The sequence below is a fragment of the Xenopus tropicalis genome, chromosome 9, assembly GCF_000004195.4.
Source record: "Xenopus tropicalis strain Nigerian chromosome 9, UCB_Xtro_10.0, whole genome shotgun sequence".
In the NCBI taxonomy this organism is placed as follows: Eukaryota; Metazoa; Chordata; class Amphibia; order Anura; family Pipidae; genus Xenopus; species Xenopus tropicalis.
In genome coordinates, this window is record NC_030685.2 from 78,745,816 (window position 1) to 78,771,547 (window position 25,732).

The window sequence follows — 25,732 nt, forward strand, 5'->3', positions numbered from 1 at the left end:
CATCAGCTCAATATTGCATACCCAAGTTGGGCATGTTGGGGGAAATATTCACTTGTTTGGCGACCCCGCTGAATCTTACCATGTACACCCACCTTTACACTGGATTTCAAAACAGATCCAAAATAATTTTGACCATGAAAAAAAGTCACTTTGTGATTATATACACTGTAAGCACCATATGTGGTCTGTGTTCAACTCTAATCAAAAACAGGCCCTGCCATTCCAAGTACACAGAGGCACAAACAGCCCCCCCAGCCCAATAAATAGTGACTGTCTATGGCATCTTACAGCAGCCCCTCTGGCATTTGCCAGAATCCACAGATCGTTTTGACACAGTCCCCAGGGAAACATAAAATCGGGGTTCTGTTGTATTTGTTTACATACGATACAAGAAAAGCGATTTTACATATAAGGCTGAAAATAAAACTAAATACCCTTTTCCAAGTTAAGCGTCACTAAAATCTTCACTGGATATAGCGAGATACCCTAAAGGGAGATGTATACATAATAGAATAAAGCAAGTACAGGCCTCGTCGAGAGTTTTTACTTTGATAGCAGCATAAATTTACAGTTTACCCAAGGCACCATCTTCCAGCCTCAGGTTACCCCCTAAGAGGGGAAAAATAAAAGCGGACCCTATGGCTGTCAGTTTACATTCTTGCTTTCGGATCAAGAAGATGCAGATAGCCCCTTTGGACACGTCTCTGACTTCCTTAGGGGCGCAGAGAAAAATCTCGCAAATCCATTCGGTCTTCAGTTCACCAGTCGGCTCTACACAATGGCGTGCTAAAAGCTCAGTCTGTCCTTGCTACAGATACCATCCATAGAGCAATTTTTCAGATTAACAGATATGTGGCAACTAATATACATGAATCTGTATTGGTGGCAAAACAATATTATGGAGTTTATTTAATGTTTGAATGATGTTTAGCAGACTTAAGGTCTAGAGATCCAATTACAGAAAGATCCTTTTTCTGGAAAACCCCAGGTCCCGAGCATTGCAGGGAAACAGATGCCATACACATACAACAACAGTGACAAAAATGTAATCTTTGTTGAACTTTTTCCCCTCCCTGTGAACTTTTTTCTCCAGTTTAGTTGCAGATATTGTGGTGTTCAATTCCGCCTTCAACATGGAATCTTTTCTGACTTCTATTAAAACCTTTCTGAAGAAGATACCCGACCATCGTCCTAAGAATCTAGAAGAAATCATTAGACCAAAATGCTGCGTCCTTTATTTTCCCATGACTTTTCCAGACATCAGTCAGTAAGTAATATGATTGTTCCTTTTTCTTTCTGTTTCTCAAGTTTTTTATCTTACTATAAAGATTTCTTTTGAGTTTATAACTTTGGTTGCCCTATTTGTGATCGCTCATGCTTTTGGGCTCAAGCTATCATTAGGGAAACCCCATATGAGGTTTCTAACTCACACTGGTTTCGGGCTGGAAAACTTCATCAACTTTTGTTATTTTTCCTGAATGGCCTTTTGTTACAAATAAAATAAAAGCTGCCAAAGTTTTTATTCATTACAAAACCCTATTCTCAAAAAATGTCATAAGTTGACAAGGTGTTCCGGCCCGGTTAGGAACTCATGTGGAATTTCCTTTTTGGTTGCTCAAGTCCGAAGGCTCCAGCTAACATAAATAGACAACTAAGCAGCAAAATAATATGTAAAACAAATGCTACTGGTCTAGTAACCTATAGCAACCATTCTGCAGGTAGCATTTTCTGATCAGCTGTTTTACAACACACTGATTGCTAGCTATGAGCTAAGTGATCATACACTTCCAGATCTTTGCCACCCACGTGTAGAGCCAAATTGGGCTGATCCAATTGTTGGGGCCTACAGAGGCCTGTCAGACTAAGGCTGTATGAAAATACCAATGCAGCCTTTATCTGTTGGGATTTTCAAACCTACCCTATCCTGTTTATTTTGGGACAGGTACCGTTCGACCAAGCATATTGTTACCTAAAGTTGTGGTTGTTTGAGACACAGGCCCAACAATGGCATAGATATAGGTAAAATCAGACTTATTCTCTGTTAAGTCTCTGGTGGTACCTTTAGCATGTGTTTAAGAACCTTGTCCTACAGTCTCTACCTTTACCTGGCCTATTCACTTACCCAACATTATATGTTCCTGACCACTCATTAATAAATGTTATCTCCACAATGAAATGAAGGCTGGTAAAATGCTTCTCATGTAGGATATCAGACTATCCAACATACGTACAGTACTACTGGATGTGTGGAACCCATGATGCCGCCTTATCTAAATTCCTTTCTGTAGTCCACCACAGTTTATAATGCCACTTCTGAGAGGAATGTTCTGTGGTATAGTTAGTAAAATGGCTTCTCATAGTTAAGCATAAGGTTAAAAAAGGCAGAATGGCTAGTTTAGAACAGCCAATAAACGCTGTTAATACTTAACAAAGGAGAACATTAATGGAATATAGTAAACAGGGTTCATTTTTGTTTCTTTTATTTGGTCTTGTAAATAACATTTTTGTGACATAATTCATATACTAGTAGCAGAAACGTACCCCTTGATACTAGGCCACATTCCATGAAGTATTTTAATATGAATGATTAAAATAGTTTTAAAAAGTCTGTGCAGAACTATTATAGGTATAGCGAGACCCCTCCTAAAATTGTAAAGAATATAACTGTTCCTCACAGAGTTCTGTGACTTTTTCGAAAGCATTGGCCTTAAGCTTTGTTTCTTTATATGGGGACAGAGCTCTCTGACAACTGTGCTAGAGAATATATCATTTCATGACTATTCTTGAACTTGTCCTGTATAGAATTACACTTTTCTGTATTGTGTTTGCTTGGGCCCAAAAATAAATCTATAATGATTCTGAAATCATTGTTTATGGCTTTTTTATGATTTATGACACAATGAAATAAAACCAATATTTCATAAGTGTATTTAGACAGTTTGCAGTTGGTTTTCATTTTTAGTTTTTTTGTGGTTTTTCAGTTATTTAAGCTTTTAGTTTAGCAGCTCTCCAGTTTGGAATTTTTAGCAGCTATCTGGTTACGAGGGTCTTGCTTACCTTACCAACCAGGCAGCGGTGTGAATGAGAGACTGGAATATGAATAGAAGATGGACTAAATAAAAAGATAAGGAATAAAAAGTAACAATAAAAATAAAGATGGCCATACACATTAAGATCTGCTTGCTTGGTGAGGTCGCCAAGCGAGCGGATCTTCTTCCGATATCCCCACCTAAGGGTGGGCAATATTGGCCTAATTAGAGCGTTTGGCACTGGGGTCAAACGATTGAATTAGAATGGCGGGTATAGGTGCTGTTGGTTCGGGGGACCGCATCAATGAGCCGATGTCATCCCCGATCCGACAGATAGATCAAACCTGCCCGATCGAGATCTCCCTGATTTCCGTGCAGGTGTCGGTCAGGGAGACTTGTCGTTCATGCCCATACATGGGCAGATAAGCTGCCAAATCTGTCTAAAGGTGGCCATACACGGGCCAATTGTAGCTGCCGATATCGGTCCCTTGGACCAATTCGGCAGCTTATCAGCCCGTATAGGGGCAGAAACGAGGGGCATGCCCGACTGATATCTGGCCTGACATTGGCCAGATATCGATCGGGCAGGTTAAAACATTTAGACGGATCAGGGACTGCACTGGCTCGTTGTCTCGGTCCCCGAACCGACTGCGCCCATTGCTCCCATTGTAATTCGCCCAGGGCCAAATGATCAAATTAGCCTACATTTTCCTGATCTTCACATGTATGGTCACCTTAAGGGACCATTATGGCCACCTTTAAAAGGAAATTTTTTTTTTCCTAGCGGGGTCAGTGACCCCCATGTGAAAGCTGGAAAGATGTAAACAAAAAAGGCAAATAATTAAAAAAACTATAAAAAAAAAAATATAAATAATGAAGACAAATTGCTAGGAATAGTTCATTCTATAACATACTAAAAGATAGAAAACTCCACGATTTTGTCTGTCCTTGGTGGCATTGCCGGCACCACATTGCCCCTATGTGATTTATTTTTCCCACAGACTTCAGTGGAAAGCAGAAACATAAAATCTACCGCCCATCACAGTCAGGTTCTCGATTTTGCATTCTGTGGCCGTTATGTGGTTAATAATGAGTTGCCTTCATCATTCGTCATTGCTTCCTTGGCAAAGGAAAATGTACGTTTATAAAGGTAATTTTAGAATACAGTGCGTTTGGGACATATAGATGAGTGCTGAGCAACAGGAACGAAGGTCTTGCGTTGACATTTCCTAATCATATGGTAGAATTTGGAATAAATGGTTCAATGGTGAGTTCATTTTGCTAACGGATTGTCCTGCTCCTGTGAAACTTAGTTGAGTGGAAAAGGAGACGAGAAAGGTTAAAATTTACAATGGCCAAACTAAGATTTATATAGCAGCCTCTTAGCCCAGAGTGTTTTTTTGAGTTATTTTCAAATGGTAATTTGCTTTAGCCAAACCAAACTCACATAGTGTAAGTAAGTGATTATTTGCATGAGTGACAATCATTTCACTGCCTGCAGTCTTTTTAAAATGCATAATTTTGCAGAGATGCAAAATAAAATAAATATTAAGGCGAAAGAACTAAGGTGATTCATTTGTCCTAAGTCTGGTTTCTAATTTTAATGTGCGTGTTTAGTTAACCCTTTATCCTATAACTTCAATAGCACAAGGACTGAATAATGATCGGAACATTTACTTGGAGTGCCTGTATGTTGCCTGTCATCACAGGTTACAGATGCTCGGCCTACCTGAGACTAAAGCTGGCCATACACATTCAGATTTTAGTTGTTGGACAAGGCACGTTCGGATATTGATTGTACGTTTTAATGCAACAATCCAGAACTAACATTAAGATTGAAATTGTAATTAAAGTCCTAAAACAACAAATCTGACCATATTTTGGCCATTAATAATTGCCATACAACAATCGTACGAAAGGGATGTCCCAGAAATACAACGTAGGTCACCCATGGATATTGTTAGATAGGCATTACATGCACAGCTATTATCGTAACCCCACAGAAATTTTCAAACCTGGCCGATCAACTAAACAACCGATCGCTTAGTTTGTCAGCACAGAATTAAAAAAATCACAGAATTGCTAGACATTCATATTTTCCCAAAACCGTTATTTATCATTGCCCATAGCTTTTCTTGTATGTGATATGCTAAACACCCATGAGAATGACTGAACTATCCCATAGTAGACTCTGGGCACAGTTTGTTTATTTTTATTTTTTTTCCATAACCACAGTGGATATTGAGTCATGTTTACTATAGATGTGCTTCCCTATGTGTATAAGCCAGATTGAATTGATCACTCTGTGTTTGTTCATTTCATCATTATATCCAAAAAATCTTATAGACTAATAGAGCTGACAAGTCCTTAAAGGTGTTTTTGAATCTGGCTTTATATTAGAGTATACACAAACAAAGATTGCCCTGAATGGGAGTTGAAAAGCACTTAGGGGTGCAAAATTGTGTTAGTGCACAGAGCAGTTGTGTCCAGAACTCCTCATCTATTAGTAGAGCCCAAACTTGAGGATGTCACTCAACAACTACGAGGTTCTTGAAGCAACTGAGCAAGGATCTGAAAATGAAGCTGACTGATGCCTTCAAAACAGGGGAGAAACACAGGTGAAATTCAAGTGAAAATCTGGAAGACCAAGAAAACTTTAAGAGAGAACTGCTCGTATTCTGGTCAGAAAGTTGAAGTCAGTCCCCATATGACTTGCACAAACATGATCTACATAGAAGAGACGTCAGTAGTAGTGATGGGCGAAGTGTTTTGCCAGGGATGGATTCGCGGCGAATTTCCGCATTTCACCATTGGCGGATTGTTTTGCGAAACGGATGAAAAAATTCACCACACTTCCAAATATTGTTGCCAGCGTAAAAAAAGAATAGCCGCGCAACGAAATAATAGCCGCAGGCGACAAAAGAATAGCCGTGCGGCAAAATAATAGCCGCGGGTGACGAAATAATAGCCGCGTAACAAAATAATAGCCACGGGCGACGAAATAATAGCCGCGGGCAACGAAATAATAGCCGCGGGCAACGAAATAATAGCTGCGCGACAAAATAATAGCTGCGCAACAAAATAATAGCCACGGGCGACGAAACAATAGCCACACAACAAAATAATAGCTGCGGGCGACAATTTTTTTTTTGTCCCATGACATTTTCGCCGTTTCGCTTCGCCGAAAAATTCGTGAATCTTTCAAAAGATCCGCAAAACGGCTAAAATGTCGTGCGGCAAAAAAAAATTTGTTGCCCGCAGATAGATTCGCTCACCACTAGTCAGTAGGAAGCCTTACCTGCAACCTCATCACAAACATCAAAGTTGAATGTAATGTGAAAACGCATCTAGACAAGCAAAAGGCCTTTTGGAGTTTGGAGTTGAAGTTCTGTTGTTTGATTAAGTTAACATTGAACTCTTTGGCCACAATCACAAAATTTTTGGAGAAAAAGCATCATTTAATGACACAAAAACTCATCTACTCATTTATTAAAAAGCACGACAACAAACAAACAAACGCACATGTGAAAAAGCGTAAAGCAACACAAAACCTTGACTTGTGAATTTTACATCACTTAAATAGCACAATATCTCCCCTTGAAAATACAAAAAAAAAACCTTGAAATAGCACATTGCGGCATCCAACATGGTGTCCCAGTTGTTTTCGGTAGCCTGTTTTGTACTTGTACTGTTTTGGGTTAAATCGTTTTCTTTTTAAATTGGGAAAATAGTTTTGGATTGCAAGAATCATTTGTAAAGTTAATAGACTACATTGAAACATTGTGCATTCTGCATATAATAATGATTCACTATAAACTAGGGATGCACCAAAGCCACTATTTTAGGATCTGGCCGAACCCCAAATCCTTTGTGACAGATTCGGTCGAATCCGGAACTGAACCTACTTTTAAATGGTTTGCGTTTTTCATGGTTTTGATGCATAATAAATGCCGAAAAATTCATGAATAGTGGGGAAAAAAATATGAATGTTAGAAAATGGGCCCCTAAATCTATAAATGTAATATATAATAGTATCAGTGGGACATCAGTGAGATACTTTCTCTTATGGCAATTATCATCCCCCCCCCCAATTCAGTGTAGCGTATACCCAAGTGACACGGATAAACGCCTGCGCCGCGAATGAAACATATTCCGATAAAGCAGGTAGAGTGAACAATGAGAGACTGATGGATCTTGATGTGGTGGAAAATTTAACACAGAAAATGCTTCGGTTGATATGGCAACAAAACTTCAGCAGCGCGTTTTGGGAGGTGCTACAAGCGCGCTGTTTGGTACGAGCGACTGGTGTAAATGGCATTGCGGCAGCAGACTTCCCAGCTGCATCTATTCTCTGCTAGTCGGATAGACGTATAATATCGCTGAAGACATTATACTGCCATTTAGAGAATTATTGTGCATATTTAATGGAGGAAGAAGATTGTTTTAGTGCCTGATCTGTTACTTTACACCTTTTACATTTTTTAAAACTCAGGCTTTAGTACAACCACGGAATGTGTTGTCTGCGTAATGCTCAAAACATCACTTGGTAATGGAAGACCCATGTAACAGGACAAAGAAAAAAAGCTTGGAGTAGTTTGCCCTACAAATACTGAAGAGATAAAGAAAAGGTGAAAAACTGGCACGCTTCATTCTCTTGGAGAAAAAATTATCCTGTGTTTTTCACTGCCTATTGGTTTTGTTTGATATAAAGCAATAAATAAGGGGCACAGTAAATGTAAATGTGCCCCAACTCTGTTTTACTGCAAAAGGGCAGTCAGTCTGTGCAAGGGCAAATTGCTTTGCTATAATTAAATAGCCCCTTTCATTTATATTTATAAAGCTGGACAAGACTGGTGCATTGATTGTGCAAATATAATTGAGTAAATTATTATATAAATGTGAAGTATTAAAATGGAGTCTATGGGAGATTTTGAACTTTCTGGATAATGGGTTTCCAGATAACAAATACTATATTTGTATATTAACATTGTGTATCAACATTTTTTCCATCATTGTGCCTGGAACTCATGTGACTGAAATGATATTCTGCCAGATTGTTTGTTGATATTCTAAATAGGCTGCACCAGTTACCTCTTGCTGTATGAGCCACTTATTGTACAGCCCTGCGGAATATGTTGGCGTTTTATATATAAATGTTGATAATAATAATAGGAACGGCCAGGATTCGCCTTTTTTCGGCAGGGTTCGGATTCGCCCAAATCCACGGTCCTGACCGATTTGGAAGGGTTAAATGTTGCCACGTGAACTCGGAAGTGGAAAATTTTTGTGCATGCTCTGACATTTAACCTTTCCAAATAAGGATTTGGTTCGGTATTCGGACGAATCCTTTACGATGGAGGGGGTTTGGTCGAACCCGAAAAACTGGGCTCGGTGCATCCCTAAATAATAATAAGCAAGTATGGTTTGAGCCAGGTTCCCAGTTACATTTCTGTCTTTTCTATGCTCTTTACAGTACACTTATGAGGGGTCATTTACTGATGACAGGGCAAGGGGCAAAAAAAAACCCTGAGTTAGCCTTGTTTTTGCACTTTGCATCCTTCCCAGCTGTCTTCATCTTTGGGCACAAGGTCTGTAGTTCAAGGCCCTGCCCTTTGCTTATGAATACGGTGCTGCCAGCAGGGGGTTAGGGTACACATTGGCACATTGGTGTTCCCTTTACCCATCCCTGAAGTTGCATATCTATCACACACAAATATTAGGGGGCATCGGTGCAGTACGAGTGTAGCCCTGTACTTACTGCTGCCTTGCCTCCGCCAGTGCTGAACTCTGCACCTCACAGCTGATTACACCAAGACCCCCCAATCATTATGAATGACCCCTCTGGTCTTCCATAACCAGACATTGTTATCCTAGTTAACCTGACATTGTTATCCTAGTTAACCTGACATTGTTATCTCTATGTAGCCACTTGCGAGAAGTCATTCGGTGGTATAGAAAGATAGATGATCTAACAGCATTTAATTACTATTGGCTGCCCCTTGTGTTGTGCGTTGAAGAGAAACTGTTTTTTTTTTTTTCCATTTCTTTAATAAAATGCACTTTTGTAGCACAAAGACTTGCAACAGAAAGAAATATCTGACTTACGAGCATTATATCTCATATAGCTTCTCTTTTATTCCTTTAAATATTCACAAACTCGTTTACTCCTCACACTTCACTTGCTGTTTCCTTTATTCCATGAAAGTGACAGCTTTCCTTTCAACTTAGTCTGGCCCCAAGTGTCTAACTCATCACTCACATCTAAAGTATTTATACATATTTTCATACAGACTTCAACTGAACTACAGACGCCTAGATATGTGCCTATTTATATTAAAATGTCTAATGCTAGAAATATAAGAGTTTATTTAGAAGGAAGTAGGTCCTATGTACTGTTTGGTGGCCCAAGTATATTACAGGTATGGGACCCATTATCCAGAATGCTCGGGACCTGGCGTTTTCTAGATAAGGGATCTTTCTGTAATTTGGATCTCCTACCTTAAGCCTACTAAAAAAATTATTTAAACAGTAATTAAACCCAGTAGGATTGTTCTGCCCCCAATTATATCTTAGTTGGAATCAAGTAAAGGTACTGTTTTATTATTACAGAGAAAAGGGAATCATTTAACCATGAAATAAACCCAATAGGGCTGTTCTGCCCCAATAAGGGGTAATTATATCTTAGTTGGGATCAAGTACAGGTACTGTTTTATTATTACAGAGAAAAGGGAATCATTTAAACATTAACTAAACCCAATAGGGCTGTTCTGCCCCCAATAAGGGGTAATTATATCTTAGTTGGGATCAAGTACAGGTACTGTTTTATTATTACAGAGAAAAGGGGAATCATTTAACCATGAAATAAACCCAATAGGGCTGTTCTGCCCCCAATAAGGATTAATTATATCTTAATTAGGATCCAGTACAAGGGACAGTTTTATTATTACAGAGAAAAAGGAAATCATGTTGTAAAATTAAAATTATTTGCTTATAATGGAGTCTATGGGAGATGGACTTTCCGTAATTCAGACTTTCTGGATAATGGGTTTCCGGAAAAGGGGTCCGATACCTGTATAGGTATTTGTACTCAAAAAGCCTATGTGTCAAAAACCACAGCTTACTATTGCTTCTACATCAGTAAAGTTGACTTGTATATGTATTATCCGGAATGATTTCCTTTTTTCCTGCAGGGGCCCCCAACACCTTCCGACCCCCTCCTCCTAAATGAAACGTACCTGTGGTGCATCAGGGGGAGGGGGGCCGGGGGCTTGCGGGAGCACCTTGGGGGGGATAGAATCTTAGCTGCCGGGGCCCACCGGGTTTTTTCCCAGTACCCTGGTGGCCAAATCCGACACTCAATGGAGTCTATGAGAGATGGACTTCCCATAATTCAAAACTTTTTGGATAACAGAGTTTTGGACAGTGGCAGTGGACACAGTCACTGGTACTCTGGGAATTAATGTTGCACCGTAGGTAAAAATAAACAAAACAAAAAACTTGCTGAATGGCATCAATTCTTTTCACTTCTTTAGTAAATGACTGTTTAGTTCCCACAAGGTTAAAAAGGCAAATTCATTGACAAGTTAATACTTTACAGTATGTATTTTCCATGACACTGGTAAAATGTAGCATGCTTTTCTCCTGGTATATTAAGAAACGCACAGATATATCCGGTGTACATCCAACACAACATTTATACTGTGTTTCTTCTAATTGTACATTCCCTTCACTGATGGGCAGGCTTCTGCAGATTTATTTTAAACCTTTCTAAAAGGTCTCAAGATAAGTATTTACTAAGTTTGGCCTAATGCCAGCGGTTGGACTTTCCAGGGGAAGTTTCTCGTATATTCATCTATCTAACACCCAGATTAGACATTTATAGCTGCGGTTTTACTGCCCAACGATGTGTCTTCGTTTTCAGGCTTGTAGAGATAGAATGATAGACTGGTCCCATCATGATTCATCAGGCTGACGGCTTCTTCACTACTGTGAGGTGTATGGACTTCTCATTGCTCTATCCTGGGTTCTATAGTGCAGACATTAATATGTGTGCCAGCATACACAGCTTTCTCCCCCATGTTCTAATTGCTGTTTAACTAGAGCCAATGACTTGTTGAGTCATTCTGAAGGAATGGAACTGCTGCAGAAAGAACTGGGGAACTGGAAAAGAACAGTGTGACACATACACATACGCAACGATAATTTTTCAGTGTAAAAAGCCTATGAATGTAGCAACACTAGTCATGTGTTGGCTGGGCCAAAACCTGAAGGTCCCACGGGTTGGGTGGGTTAGGTCTGAGTCTTCCCTTCCACCAACCCTGCTCGTGGCCTTACTGCCCGGCTTCTGCCTGCCTCGCCCCCTTTGTAACATCATGGATGGGTGGGTTGGGCACAGGTCTATAAAACCAGGTGCCTTGCTGGGTCCGGTTGGGTTCAGATTGGGAGCATAAAGGTTAGGGTAGGGTGCAGGTCAACCCGCACATCACTATGCAACACATATGAACAAAAGTTGTAGTTATATGGCATCTGTGATAATTTATATATATATATATATATATATATATATATATCTCAAATCATAAATAGCATCAGAGACCCTGTATGTGAATACTGATAATAGTGTAGACGTATATAAAATTTACCCTAACTTTTTTTTAAGGTGGCCATACACTTTAAGATTCGCTCCGGATCTTGTCCTGATATGCCCACCTACGTGATTCTTAGTTCTTTTTACCCTAATAACCAGGGGTGCATTTACTTACATTCATTTTTTTTTTTTTTTACAGAAATGCAATTTTGTCATGGAAAAAATGCTATTTTTTCCCCACTTGTTATGTGACAAAACTGCAATAAATCAGAAAGAACAAATATGCCATATCAAAGCTGTTAAGATCTTGTAGAAGTCAATGGCAGGTGTCCTTTTTACAGCTGAAAGATCTTTTTTTTTTGCTTTGTGGTTTTGGAGGTTTTATGATGCTTTCATTTGTGTGACAATATGAAAAAAGACATGTTTTTTGCGCATTTTCTTTTTTCATTGGTGCTTTTTCAGTTCAGATTTTTAAATAAATGACTAGACATTTGTGGAAATGAGTTTAATTGTGGTTTCAAAAACCTCTACAACCATGGAAATCCAAATGTTGATAAATCTACCCCCAGGTTATCTATAGGAGAGAGCAGGAATAAAATAATGATAAGTACAGGTATGGGATCCATTATCCAGAATGCTTGGGACCTGGGGTTTTCCCAGATAAGGTGTCTTTCGGATCTCCTACCTTACGGCTACTAAAAAAAATATTTAAACAGTAATTAGACCCAATAGGACTGTTCTGCCCCCAATAAGGGGTAATTATATCTTAGTTGGGATCAAGTACAGGTACTGTTTTATTATTACAGAGAAATGGGTTTCCGGATAAGGGGTCCAATACCTGTAATAAAAAAAAAAAAAAAGCAACAAAAACAATACAATTTTAACTGTAGAAGTTAAATGTCCCCACCAATAGAGATAACCATCTCTTTTAGGTAAGAGGTATTATTTGGGTATTCCCATTACTAACTGCAGGCTTACCAGGGGCATCATTTGTATTACTATGCTATCAAGTGCACCATGTTATCCAAACTGATTTGTTTTTAAATTTGCCAGTCGCTCTCTATTTAATAGAATAGAAGTCACAATATTATGTACATTTGGAAAAAAAAAAAAACAAGTATTTCCATTAACAAACACTTCTTTGTATTTCATAAAAAGAAATGTTTGACGTTTAAGTTTAGTTCAGTCAACTGATTGAATACTATAATCTGTGTTAAATGTAGGATTAATTTGCTTCATTAAAAATACTTGAGTTTCACATCCTAACGGTTTTTCTCGGTTGTCACAGATTGATAGATCGACTATAAAAAATGACTTTGTCTCGTTTCGGTTTTATTTGATATCCCCCCCCCTTCCCTTCTCATGCAACCTAGTGTTTGATTAATATTTTGAGTCCTACTCATGTTGCACGCAACACATTCCCACACAGCTTGTATTTTGTATTTGTGCTGAAATTTCTCCGGAGAATTAATGTCTTGTTAAACATTCTTGTTCTACAGCATGAACGAATTATTAAACTCCAGAGCATTAAAAAAAAAAAAAAAGAGAGAGAGAGAACTGTTCTGAAGAAAAGAATTTTTTCATTAAAATGCAGTTTGTATTGATAAAACAGATTACCAGCATTTGATGAAATGTGAAACTTGGATCTCTCCGTATCACTAAATCACCGCACGGTTTGTTTTGGCACAAAGTAAAGTATGAAATATACTTCATGAACAATTACTCTACCTACTAGAGCCGAAATTGATTTTGCTGCATTGCCCTTTTTATCCACCCCTCCTTCCCATTCAGCTTTTCTATTTGTCTCGAAGCGCGTGCGTAAAAATTAAAAAATACTCGTTGAAAGCCTTATCAGTTCTGGCAGTGCCATTTATCAATCATCGACAAGCTGTAATTTAATAGTAAGTGACCTGTTGGCAGGAAGTCTGAATGACACACGATTCAAACTCATTTATCACCGAGGGTCTCTGCTGGGCTTCTTACCTTTCCCAATATTACAGCTCATATTTTCTTAGACTGTGATGTGAGAAGCCACAGAGGGCAAACACGGCGGTGGAGAGCCGGATACCACTCCCCTGGACATAATTTTAACTCTTTTCGAAGAGCATCAGAGTAAATTAAATTGCAATAATAGAGGAAAACTTATAATTCATTTTAAACTTTCAGGTGTGCTGTTTCAAAATAATCTCGCAAGTAATTGCCCTCTACAGGAAACTAAAAAATATTGCTTTATCTGAGGTTTTACACTGACAAATCTCATTGGCTGTGTTTTTTTTTTTTCCCCTCTTGTGTTGTTCTGTTTTTTTGGCTATGTCAGATTGCGGGGATATGAGAATGTGCTAATCCATGAAAGGCACAATCCCCCCCCCATCTAAAGTTGTAGGAGTTCAGGTTGTGGTTTCTAGAACTTTGTTAGAGTCTCTCAGCACATTCCTCAAATTTACATTTGCTCTTAAATGTATAAATTGCTTTGCACAATGCACAAAGAGCAGAATTTAAAGGATAAGGAAACCTTAATGGTGAAGTAGGGTAGAAATGCAGTTTTCGCTAGTTAAAAGCATGATTGGGGAAAAATTTGGAGTTATGACAATAATTTCTGATGTGCGAAAATTATTTTCTTGGTCTACGAAAATACTGTGGTCACAAAATTTTCGGATAGAACGATCGTAAACAGCGTGAAAACCTTTCTGACTTTGAAAACTCAATGCATGATTTTGGAAGCCTGCCATAGGACTCAATGGCACTCTACAGATTCAACCTGGCCAAAAGATTGTCACAATACCAAACCTTGAATGAATTCCGAAATTCCTTTGTGAAAAATACGACTTTTTTATGGAAGTTAACGAAAACCACATACTATTTTACCGATATTATCATGGTCATTACAAAAAGTTCTAAAAATTTTAAAAAATACGATTTTTTCTGAAAAAAAAATATTGTGGTTTCATAAATGGGCCCCTTTATGTTTTAGGATTCTGTACCAGGCAATCGCAGCCCTTTAGCAGTGAAGATCTTTGCATCCAAAGATGCCCCCGGTAGCTCCCTATTTCTTTCTGCAAATTCACAGCACATACTCTGGGCTGCTGTAAAGGTGGCCATGGCGAGGTCGCCAAGCGAGCAGATCTTCTCCCGATATCCCCACCTATGGGTGGCGATATCGGGGGAATCTAGGCTAATTCGGTCTGAATTAGTCTGAATTTTTTCCAAGGGACCGATATCGGCAGTTACAATCGGCCCGTGTATGGCCACCTTAAGTTACCAAAGCTTAGGGACCAACTCACAATATATAGAATATAAAAGACTGAATAGTAATTACAAAGCAACACTGAAACCAGTACAGTTTGCATCAGAACTTACAAGTCAGCTCTGCAGTATCAGCATCTATGACTTTTTGCTTGATAATTTGCAACAACCCCTAATATTAGCTTTTCAAAAGCTGCCCAGAGCACACTGAGCATGTGCAGTGCCACTGACACTCCTAACAAAATCCAAGATGAGGTGCTGCTTTTGACAACTTTTACAGTCTGGATCATTGCTGGTGCATTGATTTCATTAAATATAAAGCAGCCTTTCTAGCCCTATATATTTCTAGTTCTCCTGTAAGGAAACTTTTTGCATTGGTGCATCTTTACATCCATTACAGTCAGCGCCGGGCTCAGCCTAAACTGCACATGTTCTGTGTCTGCTGTCACTTGCGAGAGGAGATTCAGCGGTGCGAGGTGGAATTAATACATTATTATTTTGAATATGGCAAAGTCTATATAGTAGGGGAGGAAACATTCTCTATGAATCTAAAATAGACTTTCTTTTCATGAAGGGTTTCAGATAAACCTGAGTAATAGCAAAGTATGTTAGAAAATAAGCAGTTTGAACTGGCATAAGATAAATCAAACCTTTCAAGGCATTGCTTACACGACTAAGATTGTCAGGCATATTTTTGGTCTGCAAGTCATTTAAAAAATGTTGCATTAACAATATATTTAACCTTCCGTGAATCTCATGTTGATGAAACAAGACAGAGAACCTCATTTATTGTTGGGAGCTAGAGCACTAGACCCTTAGGGGTTATTTATCAACATTCATATTTTTCCATGATTCAAGTTTTTTTTTAGTAAAAAAACCCATTAAATTGAATAATAAAAACCCCACAAATTTTCTATATATCTATAATACTTTTTTTTTGCCGTTTTATTTGATCTAATTTTTAGAATCATATTTTTAAATAAATATGGTAACGTTTTTGTTTATTTTAAATGTGTTTAGTCGAAGTATAAAAGAACCACAAAAATTACAGAAATGCAAATTTTGATATATCTGCCTCTTAAGTTGCCCATACAAGGGCCAATTCTAGTTCCCTTAGACCAGAGCCACATTCAAATGGAAAAAGTGCTGAAGAGCAACACAAACATAAAAAAAAGTTCTGGGGTTGCCAAAGTAGAGCCATGATTCGCTATTTGGTAACCCCTGTGTGGACTTGTAGCCTACAGAAGTCTCTGATGGCATTATACTGGGTTTTTATGCAACTAAAACTTGCCTCCAAGCCAGAAATTCAAAAATAAGCACCTACTTTGAGGCCACAGAGAGCAACATCCAAGGGGTTGGTGAGCAACATGTTGCTTCTGAGCCTCTGGTTGGATATCACTGTCTAAAGGTCCCCATACACGGGCCGACTATAGCTGCCGATATCGGTCCCTTGGACCGATTCGGCTGCTAATCGGCCCCTGTATGGGCAGAACAGAGCAGCCTGGCCGACCGATATCTGGCCTGAAATTGGCCAGATCTCGATTGGCCAGGTTAGAAAATCCAGTCAGATCGGGGACCGCTTCGGCTCGTTGATGCGGTCCCCGAACCAACTGCCCCATAACCACAAATGTATTTTAAATGTATATTATTTTTTTTTTAAGTTAGTTGCTACCCGATATCGCCCACCCGTAGGTGGGGATATCGAGTGAAGATCGCCAAGCGAGCGGATCTTATAGTGTATGGGCACCTTTAGACCGATTTGGCAGCTTATCGGCTTGTGTATGGGCACTAACGACAGGCCTGCCCGACCGACATCTGGCCATCTGGGACTGAATGGGCTCGTTGATGTGGTCCCTGAACCGATGGATGCCTATACCTGTTGTTTTAATTTGATCGCTTGGCCCCAGGGCCAGCGACCGAATTAGCCCGATATCGCCCACCCGTAGGTGGGGTATATCGGGAGAATATCCGCTCGCTTGGCAAGATCTTAGCATATATGGCCACCTTTAGTTAATTCATGGGTCTTTAAGTGAGCACCATTATTAAGCCAAATATCGTTAGCCTGTGCTAATTATGGTATGAGCCACATCATTCTATACTTAGGGGGGTGATTTAGCAATATTCAAATGTAAATTTTTTTCCACAATTCACTTTTTTTTTTTTTTTTTTTTGCACTAAAACTTTTTACAGTTCAAAAACTCGATTGTTCAATATTAAGCTCAAAAAAATCTGAAAACTCGAATGTAAAACTTCAGCATTTAAAAGCTTACGAGTTTATGTAGAAGTGAATGGGAGTTGTCCTAGGCAAAATCACGCCATATTTAATGTTTTCAAAAACTAAAACTTCTTGTAAAATTGTAAACTCACAAATGCGAGTTATTCGAGTTTTTTTTATTCAAACAAGTTTTTCATATTTGGATTTTTTTTTTAATTAAAAAAACTATCAAGTTTTTTTAAAATTTAAACTCAATTCTTGAACTGGAAAATTGATAAATAAGCCCATAAATGTCAGCATGTACCTAGTTTTGTATTATTTATGTTAATTTTATTGTTCAGATGAGGGGTTCAAGGTAGTGATGGGCGAAATATTTCGCCAGGCATGGAATTTCCGCGTTTCCCCATTGGCGGATTGTTTCGCGAAACGGATGAAAAAATTTGCAGCGGAAAAATTCGCCACACGTCCAAAAATAATAACAAAATAATAGCCGCAGGCGACAAAATAATATCCGTGCGACAAAATAATAGCCGCGGGCGACTAAACAATAGCCGCGCGACAAAATAATAGCCGCGGCCGACAAAACAATAGCCGTGTGACAAAATAATAGCCATGGGCGACGAAATAATAGCCGTAACACAAAATAATAGCCGCGGGTGACGAAACAATAGCCACGCGTCAAAATAATAGCTGCGGGCGACGAAACAATAGCCGTTCGACAAAATGATAGCCGCGGGCGACAAATTTTTTTTGTCGCACAAGATTTTCGGTGTTTCGCAAATTTTTCGCCATTTCGCGGATATTTTGAAAGATTTGCAAATTTTTCGGCGAAGCGAAACAGAACAGATTCGCTCATGACTAGTTCAAGGTTGTTCCTGACAACAGTGCCTCAGCTTTGCCTACCTCTGATTTGGAAATTTGTTGGGTAGTGACATCATAATTACTTAATTAGCAAGAATATTTGTGCATATCATTAACAAAATAATTTATTTTTACATTAGTCAATAATACCTTTTATTGTACAAGTCTAAATGAATGCTCAGCTGTTCCCGGCAAGCCGGCATACCAAGGTTGTAGTGTAAACAATCTCAGTATATAACATTTTCCTTCCCAAAGGCACGATTGTAATTTCTACCTACATATCGTTTTTCATTATATCATATAGGAAACACAAACCTATATTCTTGACTTCTTTACTGTTCACTTATATTGTGCAAATGCTTCTGACACAATCGGACATTTATATACTGGACAGATACGAATGCAATTAAACCTCCGGAAAAGAAAAACTGAAAATCCCAGTGAGTTTGTAGTCGGTAACATTGTTCCACGTACTGCTGATTTATAAATGGAGTAATTAGAGGCTTCCCTTTTAAATGCATTTCTCTGGCAATGCGGTGGGTTTTATTGCCCAGTGAAACCTCCTCATTCAATTTCAGAATTGCATTCCCAATGATCTGAACTCCACGCTTGCCAAATAATGTCACGCTTAATACCGCACCTCTTTCATTTCTTTGTCCAGTCTATAAATGAGCAATAAATTGTTTGATAACGTGGTCAACAAGGTCATACAACTTGTTAAGTGAGTTATATCTAAGGAATTAAGATTATTTCCCACACTAATCATCTCTCTTCTTATTCCAGCTGCAAAGGGCTGAGATTTAGCTCTATACATATTATGTTAATGTTAATTAAGGATTTGAGCTTGTTTTCATGGGGGAAAAGTTATTTGATGAAGTGTTAGCCTATCACTTAGGGGGGGCTTACAATAATAAAGAACAATGGTTATGTATTATCAGTATTGTTGTATATCTTTGTGTCTATTCCCTTGTATATAATGAACTCAGTGTTTGGGATTTGGTATCACTTGTGCATAGGCAGATAGCATTGATCTCAACAGTCACCATGCAGTTCCTACAACCATCGCTAGCAAAATGGCCGCAAAAAAAAATAAAAAAAAATCCTATTGACTTCAGTGTGTTTAGGAAACACACTATAACCAGTGAACAGGCCTTTCCTTTACCAATTTGTTTTGACTATGGCTGTTTTACAGATAAACATAAGTCCATTATGCAGAGGGAAATGTATATTATATGTTCACTGATAATCTTATTTACCTTTCAAGGACCAAATATGGAGTAGCTTCAATTTGCCCCATTTAGCTTGAGAAATAACAAGAATAAGATCTTTTTGTTATCATTACAACAAACAAGAAGTATTTTCAGCCATTTATTGTACTCTTGTTGAAAAGCGGGTTTCCTGCCCCTTAAACTGGAGCCATTATAAGCAACTTGGTCTTCACTTTTTCTTTTCTGTTGCTTTTGACTTTGCCTTCTGTAAGGGGTAATTATATCTTAGTTGGGATCAAGTACAGGTACTGTTTTATTATTACAGAGAAAAAGGAAACATTTAACCATTAAATAAACCCAATAGGACTGTTCTGCCCCCAATAAGGGGTAATTATATCTTAGTTGGAATCAAGTATAGGTACTGTTTTATTATTACAGAGAAAAGGGAATCATTTAACCATTAAATAAACCCAATAGGGCTGTTCTGCCCCCAATAAGGGGTAATTATATCTTAGTTGGGATCAAGTACAGGTACTGTTTTATTATTACAGAGAAAAAGGAAACATTTAACCATTAAATAAACCCAATAGGACTGTTCTGCCCCCAATAAGGGGTAATTATATCTTAGTTGGAATCAAGTATAGGTACTGTTTTATTATTACAGAGAAAAGGGAATCATTTAACCATTAAATAAACCCAATAGGACTGTTCTGCCCCAATAAGGGGTAATTATATTTTAGTTGGGATCAAGTACAGTTACTGTTTTATTATTACAGAGAAAAAGGAAATCACTTTTAAATATTTGAATTATTTGCCTATAATGGAGTCTATGGGAGATGGTCTTTCCGTAATTAGGAACTTTCTGGATATCGGGTTTACGGATAATGGATCCCATACATGTAAATCCTTAATTAAGGGTGAACTGAAAGAAATACATGCAATAACTATAATAGTCATATGAATGACAACCATTCAGGTTGGTTGGGATCATTTATGCCTCTTGACTGTCACCTCTGACACATGGGCTACTATTTGAAGTCTTTCTCTGATACAAACCTTCTAATAGCTCAATTTGGCAATCTAAAGTTATTATATCAAATGTCAACCAAAACACCATAGGCTGGTATGGGCTCATATGTTTTTAATATGAAAGTACAGATGGTGAAAGTTATCTGCTAATAGATTTCATTTTGCTTGATGTGGAAATTCAAAAGATTTTTTTTGTGTGTGTGTCAGCAAGGTATAGATGAAAAGGAGGTGTTCAGATCTCCTTGAAGTTCTTCTCATTCAACCTTTTTGGGCACCAGTGGGACGAATGAAGATATCTTTAGCACTCGGTGGGTAATTTAATTTGTCATGTCTTTGACTTCTCCTCCGTGGTACATAATGCACATTTGCAATCCAAAACAGTATTTGTCCCTGGTGAGTGCAAAGGAAATTCTGTTTGTTTGCTTGCCCCTTTGTAACAGAAGAAATGTTCCTTGCCTCCGTTTCTTCAGACAGTTGGCATCCATTTCATCTCAGCAGCTGCTTTCTCTTAAAGTGCAGCAGAGTGTGGTACTGCCCTGACACCAGCATTAATACTTCACATTCCGCTATCATATGCTGTCACTGTGAAATACGGCTCCAGGTTGCATATGTTTAAAGTGCTGGATTATGAAAGTTCACCCTGTTGGAGGATAGCATTGTGTTCTGGGATGGAAATGGTGCTATAAATGATTGCAGACAGTGTCGTGCCGTGATAGACGCAATCTTCGTCTCTTTTGGACTAATTGCACCTATAACTTTGAAATCCGAAATTGCCAAGTACAACTCAAGTGTGCTGACTTTGGAACAGATCATCTCACAGGCGTCTAAATAGTTCTGCCAAAACATATACCTTTTTCTTATTACCCTGATAAAATGCTAGTAGATCCAGTTTTCTTGATTAATATAAATTACTGAACAAATGTTCTGTTAGGGGAAGGACATAGAAGCTTGGCTCCTTCCCACAAATGCAGATATGTAGGACAAGAAAGATTCCACGGCATAAAGATAATAAAGCATAATAATAAGTGTGGGTAGCTCATGTTGTGCCAGAAAAGGCACCAAAATACAGGTTTCAAATTTACTGTTTTTTGCAGATTATAAACAGACATATGGCCCTCTGCCATGGTTTTCTGTTTAAAAATCTTCATAGTCATTTTCTCTTCAGGCTTATTTTAGACTAGCAACTCTGGTAGCCTAGTATGACTACCCAGAAACCTTTAGAACGGGTGGTGTGTGAACTAATACTAGGGTTTAAGTGGCAGAATTGACATTACAAGGTTGGAAATGGGCCAACTGAATGAGCCTGGGATATCATTAGACCTAAAGGGATCTGTGCTCTTGGTTTCTGAGTACATATTTGCTTGGGGGCCAGGCATCTGGCTCTACGGGGTGTACGGAGAGTATGGAGTTTTTATAGGTAACATCTGCTTGTATATTCATGGGTCAACGATAATAGTCTTTATACATTTAATAAAAAAAGAAGGAATATATATAATTCTGTGCCACTTGGCTATCTGATTCATCATAGCCAACTACTTCTGCCCTACTCCTCCACCGTACATTTTGTATTACATACCCCTACTCATAGCTCATTCCAGTTGCATTACAGTGGAACAACCATTCATACACTTTTTTTTTTGTTTGCCACGCCCTGCTTTTATTACTGATGCATTCAGCTGTACCATTCCCTCATGCCTCTTCCTACTCACACCTCACTATTTCGGCTTCATTTCACTGTATCCACTTTACAAACAGATCACTTCTGTTTCCACGGCATTCCATGGTTACACCCCATCGTATTTTTCTGGTACTGTGCTGCCAGAATAAAGAATGAGATAATGTTGAATAAATAGAGTTAAGTCTCTAGTGAAAATTGATGCCAAAGCGCACTAGGTCAATACTGAATATCACTGCCCTTGTCTTTTAGTGTGCGAATCATATTTCAGCTCTGCATGTCACTTGCATTTCTGTTGGTAACACACTTAAAAGTAGATGTGTGCCTAGAGGTTTTTTATGGTTAGTAGGTCCTTGCTCTGGATAACCACGGCTTTTATCTACTTCTTATTGGAATATCATAGTTTCCTTTCCTGGCAGTAAAAAAAATTAGGACTAGCAAACCATAACCTTCAATAAATGTTCAGGGTATGCCGGTGCTTTCATCCCTCAGGTGGCCTTTTGGATAAAGGTTGGCTTTGTTCTGGGAGAAGGTCCAAAATCATCTCCAATTTGTAGGTTTTGGATGGTATTCAAAAAAGGCTGTGCTGTGGAATATTAGTTTGTCCAAGGTTGAAGGAGTTTGTTTTGGGCAGGTTTCTTGCTAACCAAATTGTGAAGGGGGAAAAAAAAAAGATTCAACCATAATATCTTTATTTTGTATCTATTTGTGTGCAGTTCAGCCAGTCTTTTGGGCATATAGCAGAGCACAGTTTACCGGAGCCCTTTAGATAGAACAATATGGTACCTGAGATGAAGCAAACTTGGCTGAACCCAGAGCATACAGAAAACTTACTACATATTCCCGATAAAGTTTGGATTTTTATAAATGCATTGCCCTCAAAGTAATTTTGTATGTGAATAAATAGGGTATTGGATTTTCTTTGGGTGGAATTCTGGGGTGCTACAACAGTGAAACAATTCTGAGATTAATAGGCCATGAATTTGGTGCAGCTTTGGTCCATCAGTTGAGGCCATAATGACCCTATTTTCTGACCAAAATGTACTTGAATCCAAATGGGTTGGGGTCAGACAAGTCTGATGCTGGTAACAGTGCAGTATAAACAGATTCTGTTTATGTTCTGAAAAGATTTCTCTTAAGCAAACCTTTAAAGCAGAAGCAAAGCCTGGCAGCTTACAAAAATGGAAAGGCGATACACCGGGCTAAAAAAGAGCCAAGGAGAACACAGATATGGCAAAGACTAAGCAAACCAGCAACCCCCTGCTTATAGTCTGTACAGATACTACAGATACTATACTACTATTATCATGGGTGGCCATTTTGAGACACATATCACTTAGCAAATGAAACCTCATAAGTAAATCTATGGTACTTTTGGAAAATTAACATCGAATCAAAATATCGAATCAAAATATTTTACTTCCACGATTTAGATTTCTTGTCTAAAACAAGTGGTCTTTTTGTGTGTATTTTTTGTATCTATGTTGAATACACACTTTGTTACATAGTAGTAAACAAAACATGCAACATGTCCCACTGACATTAAAAGATGTAAATGTTATTTTAATATAATTTATTTGACCAATAAGAATATCAAACTATGACTTTGGCAGCAAATTTACACTAGCTTTTTTTTTATTGGCAGCTATTGTGTAGCTGCACTACATTTGAACTTTCATAATGGTGAGCGCAAGTATGTTATTGATTGGGACCAGGCATGCAGTATATGTGACTTTTATGCTGATAGTACTAAGTAGGCAGAGAAGACCCAAATGCCCTCTCCCATTCTCTTGAATGAAAAATAGGTAACATTAATACTGGAGCTTTTGGACTGAAAAATGCCAGTAGCATGCTTATGGCTTTACCACTGCTATCAAGAGATGATAGATAGATAGATAGATAGATAGATAGACCTGGATACTTTGTTCTACACCAGGGATCCCCAACCTTTTTTTTACTCAAGAGCCACAGTCATATGTAAAAAGACTTGGAGAGCAACACAAGCACCATAAACGTTCATGGAGGTGCCAAATAAGGGCTGTGATTGGCTATTAGGCAGCCTCTATGCACACTATCAGCTTACAGGGGGCATTATTTGGTACTAAATCTTGTTTTTATTCAACCAAAACTTGCCCCCAAGTCAGGAATTCAAAAATAACGCCCTGGTTTGTGGGCACTGAGAGCAACATCCAAGGGGTTGGTGAGCAACATGTTGCCCCTGAGTCACTGGTTGGGGATCACCGTTCTACACCATGTCAAGTGCATAAAACCCTCTAACCTGCTGCAAATATCACTCGTCGTTAATTTCCATTGCATATTACAGATCCCTTATTGGATATCATTCAGTTCTTCTGTCCTGCCACATTTTTGTTTACCTTGAACTAAATCTACCCATTTACGAGAAGATACTGTTCATCAGCAAGGTCTCTAAATGAGCCAGTTGACCAATTTAGCCACCTACAATGTAGAATATATCAAGTTACTGTGTACTGTGTACTGATTACTGGCTGCCTAAGGCCAATGTAACACACACTGCTTTTCCGCTTCCATTGACTTGAATGGGAAATTTACCAAAGTAAATTTCAGCAATATGGTCACCAAATTTCTTACGGCCTTTGCTTTGGCATGTTTCCATTCAATACAATAGGTACGGTGGCCTGAAATATACTGGCCTAAAGGCGCCGTGTGTGACATTGGTCTAAAATAAAAAAAATAGTGAAAAGATAAGGACAGGTTAAGCCCAACTGCCACTGCTTATACAGATGTGTTCTTTCATACGCCAGTACACTTAAGTGGTGTCTTGATTGTTTGTAAACATCCAAATATTTATATGCAAAAGAGTAACTTGAGAAGCGTATAATATTTGGGAAAAAAGGTACTGTGTTTATACATCTTTAAACAATGCATTTTTAGTTATTCTTGATGTTAGCTTCAAAGGGAAATTAATCACATTTGTAAAAACATCAGCAGGATCAGACTGATTGGTCATACGATTGTTTGTTCTTTCCTTCTTTGTTCAAAAACCAAACAGGGTTGCAAGATTCCTATGTGACCTGTTCCGCATGTGTACAAATTATAGGATCTTGCCGTATGATAGCATTCAAACAAACCAGTACAGGGAAGTGTGTATATTTAGCAAGCAGGTTTCATATGAATACACAAAATGCATTTTAAAGGAGAAGGAAAGGTAAAAACTAAGTAAGCTTTATCAGAAAGGTCTATGTAATACAGCCATAAGCACTTACAGTAATCAAAAGTCCTCTATCAAAAGAAACACAGGATTACTTGTCTTTTTTTTTGTAAACATGATGTTCCAGTGTCTGACTTTCTCTCTCAGGTATGGGACCTGTTATGCAGATTGCTTGGGACCTTGGGTTTTCCGGATAAGGGAACTTTCCGTAATTTGGATATCCATAACTTAAGTCTGCTAAAAATCTTTTAAACATTAAATAAACCCAATAGGCTTGTTTTGCCTCTACTAAGGATTAATTATATCTTAGTTGGGATCAAGTACAGGTACTGTTTTATTATTACAGAGAAAAGGGAATCATTTAACCATTAAATAAACCCAATAGGGCTGTTCTGCCCCAATAAGGGGTAATTATATCTTAGTTGGGATCAAGTACAGGTACTGTTTTATTATTACAGAGAAAAGGGAATCATTTAACCATTAAATAAACCCAATAGGGCTGTTCTGCCCCCAATAAGGGGTAATTATATCTTAGTTGGGATCAAGTACAGGTACTGTTTTATTATTACAGAGAAAAGGGAATCATTTAACCATTAAATAAACCCAATAGGACTGTTCTGCCCCCAATAAGGGGTAATTATATCTTAGTTGGGATCAAGTACAGGTACTGTTTTATTATTACAGAGAAAAGGGAA

General features: G+C 38.4%; 1 protein-coding gene across 4 annotated transcripts in view; it reads left to right on the forward strand.

Annotated features, from left to right (window-relative positions):
- The window catches only part of gtdc1 (glycosyltransferase like domain containing 1), a 143,721-nt gene that overhangs the window by 33,323 nt on the left and 84,666 nt on the right, over nucleotides 1–25,732 (forward strand). For 3 of the 4 annotated variants that reach the window (XM_012970328.3, NM_001007983.2, XM_018097090.2), the window contains exon 4: nucleotides 1,094–1,267. The exons of the other annotated variant lie outside the window; for it this stretch is intronic. In XM_012970328.3, the coding sequence (XP_012825782.2) occupies nucleotides 1,094–1,267 (174 nt within the window). The remainder of the gene's footprint in view (nucleotides 1–1,093; nucleotides 1,268–25,732) is intronic. 4 annotated transcript variants of the gene reach the window in all.